General features: G+C 43.7%; 1 protein-coding gene across 6 annotated transcripts in view; it reads right to left on the bottom strand.

Moving 5' to 3' along the window:
- Positions 1-419: 419 nt before the first annotated feature.
- Positions 420-13,541, bottom strand: part of UNC79 (unc-79 subunit of NALCN channel complex) — a 155,601-nt gene continuing 142,479 nt past the window's right edge. For 5 of the 6 annotated variants that reach the window (XM_035106977.3, XM_035106932.3, XM_035106951.3 and 2 more), the window contains 5 exons: positions 13,327-13,513; positions 11,193-11,390; positions 9,323-9,400; positions 6,067-6,108; positions 420-2,633 (listed from right to left, as the gene is read on the bottom strand). In XM_035106977.3, coding sequence (XP_034962868.2) covers positions 2,433-2,633; positions 6,067-6,108; positions 9,323-9,400; positions 11,193-11,390; positions 13,327-13,513 — 706 coding nt within the window. In that variant the 3' untranslated portion in view covers positions 420-2,432. The remainder of the gene's footprint in view (positions 2,634-6,066; positions 6,109-9,322; positions 9,401-11,192; positions 11,391-13,326; positions 13,514-13,541) is intronic. The other variant, XM_088672873.1, reaches the window with a different exon arrangement.

The following is a 13,541-nucleotide window of genomic DNA, read 5'->3' as shown; positions in this document are numbered from 1 at the left end:
GGCTTATAATGCTCTGATGAGTTGCTTGTATCCCTGGGGTGGTATGATGGAAAGGTAGAAACAGGTCCTATGGGGACCACTCCCCCTGCAGGCACTGGGTGCCCACGCTAGGAAAGAGCACCCACACACCTAATTACTCCACCCTGAAACCCTGGGAAACTCCTGCTAGTCAGTGTCAGCAACAGTGAGCTAGATGATCTGACTTACTGTAAGACAGAGTCCTATGCTTCGAATGTTTTCTAAATGTGTAGTTTCATATTTTTCTGGCTGAGCACATGCCCCAACTGCATTTAATCTGCTGCGTAATCTCCTGCAAGCGAGCAAGGGTGCAAAACCCATACAACCTTCACAATGGAGAGTAGTTTTTGCCACTGCCGTACTGCAGGTACATATAGAGACAAATGACGACAAATCCAATGTAACACACTAGTGAGTTTATTTGAAGGAAAATAATAACAAATATTATTAAGAGTAGTATTAAAGAGTTGTTCACTTTATAGCATTTTAATATAAAGCTTAAAATTGTGTTCTTTTGTTCAGCAGATTACAGCAATAAATACAGTATATCTCGGCTATGTATACACAGAAAAGGTTAAATTTTAATTACAAGGTCTTCTTCTGTTGTTAGGCTCTGATTCAAAGCCCAATGCAAAGCAACAATGGGCTTTTTTATACATTTCAGCAGATCAGGCTGTCTCAATGCTATTAAAATTTGCTTTTTAAAAATATTTAACATCGCTTTCTATGCAGTGACTCTATAATTTCTATGTACTATATGCAAATCTACAATCCCAAACCTTTTTCCCAGGGGAAGCTAGGAAGTTTGCGTTCTCCCTAGTGACCGCGGGAATGGGACTAGTTTTAAATCTTACAGTATACAAGTATTTAAGAAGGAATAAAATACAGGATTACTGTACAGGTAGTATACAGAGGGGTGCTGAGTAGCTTGAGGACTGCAGGGAAGTACCAATGGTGAAACAATGTTAAAGCACTTAAATTTACTTAAAATGAAAAAGACAACTAACTGTTTAGCCACCTAATTTCTAAGTGCACTTTTGTAAGAATGCTCTCCAGAAGCACGACTGGCTTCAGGTTTCTCCGATCCCCCAAAGCAAAGTGCCAGAACAGACTCTAGAACCCTTACGTTTTCAACTGCCTTCTCACCTACCCTCCCTTGGAGCGGTTAATGTGGAAGGTTTTCTCTCTCCTGGGATGCCAAAGGAGCAATCCCAGAGAAGGATGGCTAAGGGGTCACTGGATGATGCAGCTTTCCCCACCCTCGCCAGCGGAGAGGGAGGTCCACTTCCAGAGGCCTCCTCCATTGCTCCTTCGGTGCTGGAAAAGCCTGGGAAGGCTGTGTTGCAGGGGCAGGTTGGGGGAGGCCTTGGATCTGCATGATTCTAAATCCTCCCATTTCCCCGATGAAGGAGGAGACCTACACGGAGCCTAGGTTCAATCCTGGCAAGTCTTAGGAAGTGGTGGATCCTCCATCGCTGATTCTCTCAACAACCCCTTCTCCACCTTCTCTGTAAAGTGGCAGCTCTCGACACACTTCCCTGGGACTAAGCCCCATGGAATTCAATAGGCCTAACATGCATAGGGTTACTCTATAAGGGGCACTCCTGGACCCGCAGATCATGGGCCAAGGCCCAAGGAAGTGGTCACCGCCATTTGGAAAAGAGAAAAGAAAGAACACCTGCAAAAATCCTCATTATATAGGGTCACTATCTTAAAGTGACAAGGTTTATTGCATTACTGAGTTTTGAGTTTCAAGACGACAGCAGCAGCAGCAGCAGCAAGAAAAGCACTGAGGAGGTTTCTAAAAACCCTGCTTGTTTTAAAATAGCAGCACAGAGCACTCCTTGGTATCGGTGAGCACAAACAACGGTGGGATTGAAAGATATTAAAAGTAACAAGCAGAGGGAAGAGTAATTTCTTAGGGTCGGGTGGGGGTAGGGAAGAAGGTAGGATTTTGAAGCACACACAGTTTAACATCTTGCTACGCGCAGGCCTCAGGCAAACATAAGAAGAGCCTGCTGGATCAGGCCGATGGCTCATCTGTTCCAACATCCTGTTCTCACAGCAGAGAACCGGATGTTCATGGGAAGCCTGGAAGCAGGAACCAAGTGCCGCAGCCCCCGCCCCCGCTGTGGTTTCCAGTAACTGGCATTCAGAGGCACACTGCCTCCCTCATTTGGTGGACCCTCATTATGAAGAGGACATTGGACTGTTACCCACATGAGCAAGTACATATTTGTGGTTAGGAGTGGATGCAGCCAGACCGCCAACTTCTGCTATTTGTATACACCTACCAGACGAAGAAAAAAAAAAGTGTAGCTACAGTACTGTTTTTAAGGATGGCCTTTAGTCTTATAGCTTTTAGCCCTATTATTGCTAGTCTAAGCAGAAGGTTCTGGAAGGTTCTGCCCGGTTCATAACGGATAAAACTGAGAGGCTGCTTCAGACGACTGGATTTCCACTTGAGCCATCTTAAACTGGGTGCACTGCAGCCACTTTCGGAGGACGGTGAAGTTGGTGTTCATCTGGCCCGATCCCTGCAGCATCCTAAGGCTATGATGGTTCACGTTGCTCTGGATCGCTTGCAGGCGAAGCTGCAGCCCAGCAGACAAATGCTGTTAAAATATACAAAAGGTGGGGTGGTTGTTTTTTGATTTGTTTGATTTAATGAACATGTCAGAGTGCTCTGTAAATTAATAGTTAAAGTTTTTTTATAGATCAACCTCTTCCACACCCGCCCAATGCTCCTATCCCTTCCTTTAGATTCTTTTAGATTCTTTTAAATTCTTATAGACTTTTATCTTCACCTTCTGTTTTAATACCTTTTAGCTTTCCAAAACACTTTTCAGATTTTAAATGACTGTATCCCACCTTTTTATGCTGGTCTCTGACCGTAATAAAGATTTGAATTGAACTAAATTGTTTGTTTTGATATATCAGTCATTTTTTAAAATTTTATTTTAAAAGGATTTCAACCATGGGCCATAAAAATCAACTTTCAAACAATTGTTTAAGGAAATGTCATTCTGAAATAAAACAATCAATATTCACGCCCAGCATAAGACTGGGGGGCGGGGGGAATCCCAATTTTCCTCTACTCTCCTTATTAATTTGAGCTGCTTTGAAACTGCAAAGAGGTGCAGGGGCTTTTGTGTTAAGCACTGTAAAAGTTTAATTTGGAGTGGGAAGAACTGAAACAAATTACCATTCAGGGTAAAATCATTCCCCTCTCCTTCCCTTCCTGGCATCTTCCTTAAACTTAGAGGTGCATGTTGCACTCTTGCAAAGCTACTTCCTCCCCCCAAGCAATGGAACTGGACAGCACTGACGAAACCGTGCCCTCTGGTTGCATGCTAGACCTGTCAATCACAGACTGCTCATGTTTCCCCTGTATCCTCTCACCCTGGCATTATTGGTAAATGCAGAAGACACTGCATTTTCATGCAAACACTAATGTCTGTAGCATTTTTTTTATGTCTGGATTGCAGAGGTGCCACAAAGTCCTTTCTTCGACTCATGCCTCCTTATAGAGTGTGAGCTGAGAGGGTTAATAGCTCAGCAGTCGTCCTGTATCATGGGGCCTGTTCTCATATAAACAGGAAGTACCTGTGACGTGTCATGTAAACAGGAAACAGGAACTGTATGTGTACTGTTGTAAACTTTCTGTCATATATGGGATTGTATGTTTTAATTCTGTGTGTTGTGTGTCGAAGCATTCAGCCGGGATGCAGCAAAATACTCCGGGCTGTTTGCCTTAATAAATCTTCTCTGTTTTAATGAACAAGGGAGTGAAAGTGAGTTATTTTCTCAGGCACGCAAGGGCACTGAAAGCTGGATAAGACTTCCGCTGCAGTCCGCTGCAATTAGACTGTTATCTGAACTTCAGAAGGAAAATTCCGGGACGTTTAGAAACAAGGTTTGATTTTCGTGATAGAAGCATGCTGGGCAAGTATGCAACACAGCCAAAGTTGTTCGTAGGCAGATCGATTTACTCTGCTATCCTTCTGTCTCACAAAGCTGTGTTTACTGTTGTTTACCAATTGGAAATTGGACAACAACATTTCTACGCCTCTGATGAGCCCCATATAATTCTGAAGCATCCTGCTACACCTTCAGATTCCTTTGACTCCAATGCGTTCCCCTATTTATCACAGGCGTGCAAAATCAACAACTTATCTAGCTGCCACAACCTAAGACAATGAGGCTATGAAAGTGTGGCTCTTATAAGTCCCCTCCATTTCAGATGATTCATCCAGGTCTACATGAGTTTTCAGTAGCCACATGTCAACAACAGAACCAGTGCTTTCGCTTCTCTCTCCCAAAGTTTCCTGCTCTTCTGTGCAAACCGCATGGCTCCTCGGGGGGCTGCCTTTGTATTGCCTTGTGCACCTAATTGAGGCTTCGCAGAGAATCGCCTGAGTCAGCTCAATTATCGGTGCCGCTCTCTAAAGTTCCCTTCCTTGGCCTTCTGATTTCCTTCCCTTGCATGGCCCTGAGAGGCTGAGCCATGTGGAAGTTCAGCGATTCCTTCTCTGATTCCGAAGGAGCTGCATCTGTTTCATCTCTTAGAAGTAGCATCATGGAAAGGGTTTGTTTGGGGGAGTTTTTGCAAGCTGTTTTAGCCCCAGACTCCCTTGTCCTGGGTTGCATGGGGCAAAGGTAAAAAGGTAAAGATAAGTCCAGTCAAAGGCGACTATGGGGTTGTGGTGCTCTTCTCGCTTTCAGGCCGAGGGAGCCGGCATTTGTCCACAGACAGCATTCCAGGTCATGTGGCCAGCATGACTAAGCCGCTTCTGGCGCAACAGAACACTGTGATGGAAACCAGAGCGCACTGAAATGCCCTTTACCTTTCCGCTGCAGTAGTACCTATTTATCTACTTGCACTGGCATGTTTTCGAACGGCTAGGTTGGCAGAAGCTGGGACAGAGCAACGGGAGTTCAACTCATTGCGCGGATTTGAACCGCCAACATTCCGATCGGAAAGCCCAAGAGGCTCAGTGGTTTAGACCACAGCACCACCCGTGTCCCTAATGGGCAAAGGTACAACGACATAGCTGAGGATGAACTTATTAAGAGTCTCAGTTCATGTAGAATCATCTGAGACCCCAGAGGGAGGCACCTCTGCATCTCCAGACTACTGCATCATTGCCTAATTTATTGTATTTTAATGTATCGTAAACTACGTTGAGAAATTTGGTTAGTCGGTGAGGTGTAAATATTCCTGAATAAAGAAATAAAAACTAATAATTTAGGGACCACACCTCCCCTCATGAACCGCTCCCCCTCTGAGGGAGATGCTGAGGGTGGCATTATGTAACCAGTACATAAATGTGTTTTCATGTAATGTTGAATACTTCCAGCTGATGAAGGTGAAGACACCGAAACAGGGCCATGTCCTGGCTTCTGATTTCTGACTGGCTTCTGATTTCTGATTAATGATTGAGACTTTAAGACTTTCACATCAAACACGACATTGATATATCCTGATTTTGGACTAGCATGAACTCGACCCAATTTAAAGACTCTCACATCTAATGCTGCAACAGATTATTGTTGTATATATCCTTGTAGCTTTGAGTTTACAACTTCTATATGTATTCTTGTTTTTGCAGTTCATATTTGATTTGTCAGTAGGGATTATTCTCACTATTGAATCTTATATTGGCCTGAGTTCTTGGTCTGTTTTTTTAATGGCACATAGGTATTTGGCATTCAGTTAGGGTCATAGAGTATGACGATACCCAGGCCTGTCTTGGTGTTCATCTTTTAGTAGAGTGGGATAGGATTTGTCCTTTTAGTGTAATTGCAGGACACTTTTAGTCTATGAATACCCTTCTATATTTCTGACGTACTTAGCATTTTGTATCATGTATGCATTTGTAATTGCAAGTTGCCTTGGTATGTTTTTGTAGTAAGCAATGGATAACCACAATAAATAAATAATCCAGAATTCTTATGATGAATTTGGGCACAAAATTCAATGTTTTCTTAAATAAAAATACATGGGGGAAAAGGTTGAAGTTGGGCAGCTGGAAGTGGGGAGCCTACCTTTAAATTGGACTGAATCATTGGCAGCCACATCGGGATCAGCTGATGGAAGACAGAAATTGCATTATTTTCCTTGGCGTAGTGAGAATTAATTTATTACAGTTACCATGTTGTTATCATAGTTACACACAGTCAGAAGAGGATGTGACTAATTTTCTTAGTCTGAAGAACGAACCATAAACCTTGCTGATAACATTCATTCACAGGTAGTACAACGAACATTTGCAGGGAACATTGGCTAAGCTGTGCTCTGTGCCATGTCTTTTATTTAAAAAAGTAAAATCTTTTAATAAACTGATGTTTAAATATTCTAGAAAAACAAGAGCATTTTTCTTTAAAAAAAAGAGATATTTATGAATGACTTTAAACTTTATTTTAAAACACATTTTTGCTGACCTTTACACTGAAACTCTGGATTTTTGTGATCAATTCCCTCCCCCCATTACTGCTTTGTAACGATACTGCAGCTAGTTCCAATGAAATTGCCATGGTGTGGAATCTGCTTCAAATTGCTCCCCATGGTGCCTGCGACTGCCTATGTTCTGCAGGGCGCCATTTGGGTTATGCAATTGTCTTAAGAGCTCCAGAACTGACAAGCAGGGGAGGGAATTGCAGAGGTGTTCAAAGAGCTACTCAGTCCATGTGGCGTGCCATTGGCCGCGCAACCAACTCCACTGAGCAGTGGCAGCTGTCACATGGTCAATTTAAATCGACCTGTACATGGCGGCTCCCCCCCCCTTTTTAGGAAAGTGGATAAGGGTTGCAGTAGCCCAGTGCCAGAACATCTGCTCTACATGCAAAATGGTGGTGTAGAGGTTAGAATATTGGACCGGGGTAGGTAAACCAGGAAAACCAACTGTGAATATATCCATTTGAGGATGCTGGGTGCTAAAAGTGAGGAGTGTGAGGAGTTTCATGGAGAGAGGGTCCCTGGGGCTGGCTAGGAGCGTGCTGGGGAGGGTGGCCAGTGGCTGGGGAACTGGAAAGCGGGGAGGGAGGAGGAAGCAAGGGTCTTGGCGTGGGGTGAGGACGATGCACATGGAGTCGCCAGCAGCTGGGGAAAATGACTTCTGCTAAGGGATAGGAAGGCTTTGGTTTTAGGGAATGTGAGAGGACCGGGGGATCTGCAGCAGCCTCTCCAGGTGAGAAGGCGGAGAGGAGCGCCTGCACCTTTAGCAGGTGGTATGTGCGTGGAAAGGGGAATTTCAGCAAGTGTGGTGGAAGTCGGCAAATGTTTCCCCTTTTTACTCTTCAAAATATGGCAACCCTAACCTAACCTAACCTAACACCACCCTCAACTTTCATGCAGCCCTTGGTCATATATATATATAGATACATACATATACATACACACACACACACACACACACACACACACACACACACACACACACACAGTGTATATATATATATATGCCCTCAATGGAGAAAAGGCTGCCCATCATTGGGCTACTTCTGTATATGCTCCTGTGACACACCTGTAACCTGCAATACCTTGAGGATGGTGTTTAACCAAACCTCCACATTTTTCTTAGCACATGGACATGCCTGTATCACATCTGCTTACTGTGCCTGTTTCCGGCATTTGCTAAGCTCAGATTTCTGTGGAAGAAACGAAGAGGGCTGCAACAGTTGATTTGTTTGGGGTTGTTGTTTTTAGTTTATTTTTAAGTGTGTGCCAGGTTCGCTTCAAGCCCGCAGGCCCTTTTGACATGTTTTCCACGCTCTCCCATATTATTTAAGGAGTTGGACATATTGTTCTAAAGCGCTCCTCCAAATGGCATCAAGATTTGCAATTTTCCAATTAAGCTCCCTAGAGCTCCGTGTACAACCTAATCAGTATTGACAGCATGAGATAAATCACCCTCCAGAGGATGTGCTTTCATTGACCAAACCAGATGGCGTAATACTTGGCTGTGTTCTGTTAGTGGGTCGTTGTCCCTAATTACCAACAGCATTGGTTAGGGAATCCCAGTGAAGAGCAGAACACAACTGCATTACAGCGTGGAGGCGAGATCTTGAAACGTTAGGAAGATGGCTTTGCCCTTGCAGTGACTGTCAATTACACACAGAAGCAGAGCTGGACAAGTCTGTATCCCTAACAAGCAGGCAGCAAGCCAAACAGCTAGGATGCTGTATGCCCCACGGTGCAAGAGAGGTGTGTTTAACCCTATAGAAAACTGGGGTGTAGACACTGTCTCCATTAGCCCCAGCTAGCATGGTCAGTGACTGGGGATGAAGGCAGCTGAAGGAGAAACCAATACAATCAAGAGTCTGGAAATCAAGCCTTATGAGTAGGGTTGCCAGACTCAATAGAGGACAGGACTTCTGTGCCTTTAATTGCCCTGCTCTCTTTTGAGTCTGGAAATTAAACAAAGGGTCTGCTGGTTTCTCTTTAAGGTTTCCAGACTCAAAAGATAGCAGGGCAATTAAAGGCACAGAAGTCCTGTCCTCTATTGAGTCTGGCAACCCTACTTATGAGGAACAGTTGAAGGAGCTGGGTAGGTTTAGCCTGGAAAAGAGGAGACTGAGAGGAGATAGGGTGGCCACCTTCAAATATCTCAAGGCCTGTCACATGGAAGATGGCACAAGCTTGTTTTTCCCCGCTCTGGAGGTTAGGACTCAAACCAATGGCTTCAAATTACAAGGAGATTCCAACTAAACATCAGGAAAAACTTTTTGACGGTAAAAGCTGTTAGGACAGTGGAACGGGGTCTCCCTCTGCAAAAACATTTTATCTTAAACAAAATAAAAAATAATTTTTTTGCATGCATTCTGATGGCGCTTCCCACCTAACGCTCCAAGAGAAAGCCCATCAGTTGGCAACAAATGTTACCTTTTGAAGAACATAGGCAGCTTTTTGGTAAAAGGCTGGAAGAAAGCAGAGAAGAACAATCGCTTATATTTTCCCCTTGTCTCTTTGACCCTATTTTCCTAAGAACCACATCATTTGGGGGAAAGGATACAGCTGAGTTATATAAAAGCTGTACCGAAAGCTGTTTTACCAGCTGAACCCAGTCACCAGAGTTGTGTTGTTGTTTAGTCGTTTAGTCGTGTCCGACTCTTCGTGACCCCAGAGTTATTTCCTCTCTATTATGAATGAAGGAATCTCAGTCCTGCATGCTACTTGGAGCACAGGAAAAAATCCAGTTGTGTTGGCTGCAATTTCTTCTTTCGGATGTACAGGCTTTTGGATTCTAGCCATCTTTAAAAAACAGAAAGAGGAAAAAGTATTCTCAATGGAGAATTGACCTACCTTGACAAAAATAGTGGAATTGCATTCCTGCAAAGCCTCCATCAAGCTGATCACATGGAGACATACCATCTCTACCATCTGTAGAGGGGAGAAAGATGTTGCAATAAAGTAAATGCTCAGTGCAATATCGTCGTGAAAACAAAACACACAAAAAACCTGAGACTGATGAGATTAACCTAGATTCATTAGCATGGTACTTAAATGAAAGCAATACAGAATCGTAGAATTGTAGAGCTGGAAAGGACCGCAAAGCTCATTCAGTCCAGCCCCCCGTAATGGAGGGATATTTTGCCCAACGTGGGGCTCAGACTCACGACCCTGAGATTAAGAGTCTCATGCTCTACCTACTGAGCTATCACCTTGAGCCAAGAACACATCAGATTGAATATCCAGTGAAGAAATGGAAACCCAACATTACCTTTTACATAGCCATGACAATCTGTAAGAGATTTTATTCAGTTTTAGCTTCCACCAGTGCAACCCAATGATGCTCTGTATATTTCAATTAACCTTGAAAAGACTTTTCAAGCATGCCATTCAGGACAACCACCATGCATAGCAGAACCAGATTTTTTTTATTAAAAAAACCACAAACTTTTTTTTTACTGGATTCTCTCTGAAGTTAACTTGCTATCTAGGTCCTATTTATTCCCTGCCCATCCAAAGTGATTTATCATTCTGAATCAGCAGTGAGTTATGAATATGTAATCTTCAAAGCATAAAACATGGCATACAGGGCGAGGGGATGTCTCCCAGCCTTGGGTTGTAAATATCATTTTAACTTTTATGTGATATAAATATAAAGAAACAATTTTATTTAAAAAAATCCTTCCAGTAGCACCTTAGAGACCAACTATTAGTTGGTCTCTAAGGTGCTACTGGAAGGAATTTTTTTATTTTGTTTCGACTACGACAGACCAACACGGCTACCTACCTGTAACTGTAAATATAAAGGTAAACCAAGGCAAATAGATCTCAATAACAAAAAAGCCATGGAATTTTCAATCTTGCTGATAAAGTTAAACCCTTTTTGTAGCCTGCTTCATTGTTATTTGGATATTTTAATTAAACTTCAGAACAACCCAGTTAAATTTCATCTGGTCCAACCCCCTGCAATACAAGAATCTGAACTTAAGTATCCATGAAAGGTGGCCATCCAACCTCTGCTTAAAAACATCCAAGGAAGGAGAGTCCACCACTTCCCAAGGGAGTCTGTGTTGGGTAAGATTGCCATATGTCCTCTTTTTCCAGGACACATCCTCCTTTTCACAGGTAGAGTCGCCATAGTGATCCACAGTTAAAAGTAGAAGTCGGCAAATGTGTCCTGTTTTTTGCTCTTCTAAACAGGGCAACCCTAATAATGTTGGGCTCCTTTGGGATATAAATTTAATAAATAAATGTATCCCAGCAGGGTAATAAGAATAAGAATAAAAGCTTTCAGCAGGAATCTAAAGCAATATTTATGCATTTATTTATGAAATGTTGCGAGAGCGCCTGCCTAACAGGCAGGGAGTCTCAAAGCATGCGTGCTGCCACACTGCAAGATTATCTCCTGGAAATGCAATTGATTCTACTACTGAGCTATATAGCCCTATAGTCTCTATTCTGGCTGCCAGGTGTGTGCATGTGTGGTGTGTGCCCTAGGATTTTCATTTTCAAATGGGTCTATCTCAGTCATAGGCAAACTCTGGCCCTCCAGATGTTTGGGACTACAATTCCCATCACCCCTGACCACTTGTCCTGTTAGCTAGGGGTGATGGGAATTGTAGTCCCAAACATCTGGAGGGCCGGAGTTTGCCTATGCCTGGTCTACCTATTTCTTGGGGCTTTGAGAGATCTCGCCTAGCTCTGCTCACTGCCTCTGACTCACCACCTTGTTATGTGCCATCAGCTGCAGGATGCTCGGGGTGACTCGGCTCCAGAACTCCAGGGCGGTCAGGATGGCGGTGAAGCTGAATTCGTTCTGGTTCTGCACCGTGGGTGCAACCGCCACTTGTTCGCAATACACCGTCCACAGCTGAGCAAATATAAAGGCATGGAAGAGGGAGCACATGTGCAGGACGGAAGTCTGCAGAAAAGAGAAACAGGGGGGGGGAGAAGCGTTTGCTTTTTTCCCTTCCAGCAGTGCATTATGGGATGCTCACACCCTCCCCCGGAGTACCAGAGCATGACAATTCCCTCGTCCGATAATAACCCGCCCGCCCATCAAAGCAATTCTAATCAAATATGGCTCTGTCAAGAATTCCCTCAGATTTTCCTTCCCTGTCTGTCAATATGTATGACAACTCATTCATATTGAAATAGCAAGCTTATAATTCACAAGCTAGAGTTAGGCAAAAGGATAGACAAGCTGAAGGCCATTAAAAGTATAAAAAAGCCACACACACACACACACACCAGAACCACAGAGCTGGTTAGAACAGGGAGAGAAAGGGAATGGAAGAATATTGGTGTGTTTAGAACAGCCTCTCCACCCTGGTGCCCTCCAGATTTAGTTGGATGACAACTCCCATCATTCCTGACCAATGGCTATGTTTGCTGAGGCTGATGGGAGCTGGGAACACAGACATGTGGTCTGTCAGGCTCAGTCTTGTCCACACTAGCAAGAGCTCTGCAGGGTTTCAGAATAGGAACATTCCCAGCTCTCATTGGAGATGGCAGGGATCCCCCCCCCCATTTTTAAAATTGAGTTTCAAGGATTTTTAACAATTTAACTACAAATTTAAAAGATTTTTTTACAAGTTGAGTTCCCAGCCTTTCTTCCTGGTGTTTCCATAACCACTCTTTCCTGCTGTGTTATATAACATAAAATTTCCCCTTCATTACAGTAATTATTGGGGACGCAGGTGGCGCTGTGGGTTAAACCACAGAGCCTAGGGCTTGCTGATCAGAAGGTCGGCGGTTCGAATCCCTGCGGCGGGGTGAGCTCCCATTGCTCAGGTCCAGCTCCTGCCAACCTTGCAGTTCGAAAGCACGTCAAAGTGCAAGTAGATAAATAGGTACCGCTACAGCGGGAAGATAAACAGCGTTTCCGTGTGCTGCTCTGGTTCGCCAGAAGCGGCTTAGTCATGCTGGCCACATGACCTGGAAGCTGTATGCCGGCTCCCTCGGCCAATAACGCGAGATGAGCGCCGCAACCCCAGAGTCGGTCACGACTGGACCTAATGGTCAGGGGTCCCTTTACCTTTAGAGTAATTATTCATTTATTTCCCCCTTATTTCAATTCATTATCCATTTCCCATCCACTGCTATTTCAGATCCTGATCCTGCTTCTGTTGACTTTTATATTTTCCAGAGAAAAAGGCTCCAATCTTCCACAAAACGTTTAATATTTTAATCTCTTATACTGCCTCCTTTGTCATGTCCACGTGAGATGATCAGGAATGAACCTGGGAACTTCTGCATGCAGATGAAATCTTGATTCAGTTCACGTTTTAAGGTGAGCCTACCCAATTCACACTTTCTGAAACAGTACACAAAGTGAAACACAGCCACCCTTTGAAATTCACGCTCCTTCGAATTTTGTAATGCAATTCTCCAGCCAAGCCATGTGCACAGATATGCATATATTAGGGCAAAGTTTGCAATAAAATGCTAAAAACAACGCCCCAAAGTACATTCTTCAAAGGACCTCTGTTTTGCAAAAATGAAAAAGAAAAAGTGTATATTATGGCTAATAACACACATACCTACTGAGAGAAATTTGTACTAAGACGCTGATGAATTTTCACAAGGGCTAAAAGTAGAGAACTGAACTTAAGACTGGAGGGAATGAGAAACAGAAATTGACACCCAGCTTTATTGACTACCAGCCTCTGATCAAAAGACTGTGGAACAGCTGCAGAGTCTTCTCAGCATCCACTGCCAAGGGGCAGCAGCTCTGACAAGGATCTTAATTACCCAGGCAAGTTGGCAGCAGATTAGGCAGCCATTTGGGTTAATTAGGCTTAAATCTATATAGTCAAAGGTTGTTTAGCCACAACCATCTTGCAGAATACTTGTACCTTGGACTGCTCTGGAAACCCAATCAGGATCACAATGAGGTGGTCAGCGACATGAGAGCCAGCGTCCAGTGGAATGGGCATACATGTCGAAGGGGAATTTGGACAGATGACATTATGTGTCAGTGACCCCAGCAGGAGCCACGAGAGCAAACGAATATGAGTCACGCATTCAATGAATTCTTTGGGCCTGTTGGAAAAGAAAATGCATTTCAGTG

This window comes from Zootoca vivipara, chromosome 1, assembly GCF_965207765.1.
Source record: "Zootoca vivipara chromosome 1, rZooViv2.hap1.1, whole genome shotgun sequence".
In the NCBI taxonomy this organism is placed as follows: Eukaryota; Metazoa; Chordata; class Lepidosauria; order Squamata; family Lacertidae; genus Zootoca; species Zootoca vivipara.
Note: the sequence above shows the minus strand (reverse complement) of the source record. Positions and strands in the feature narration are given on the sequence as shown.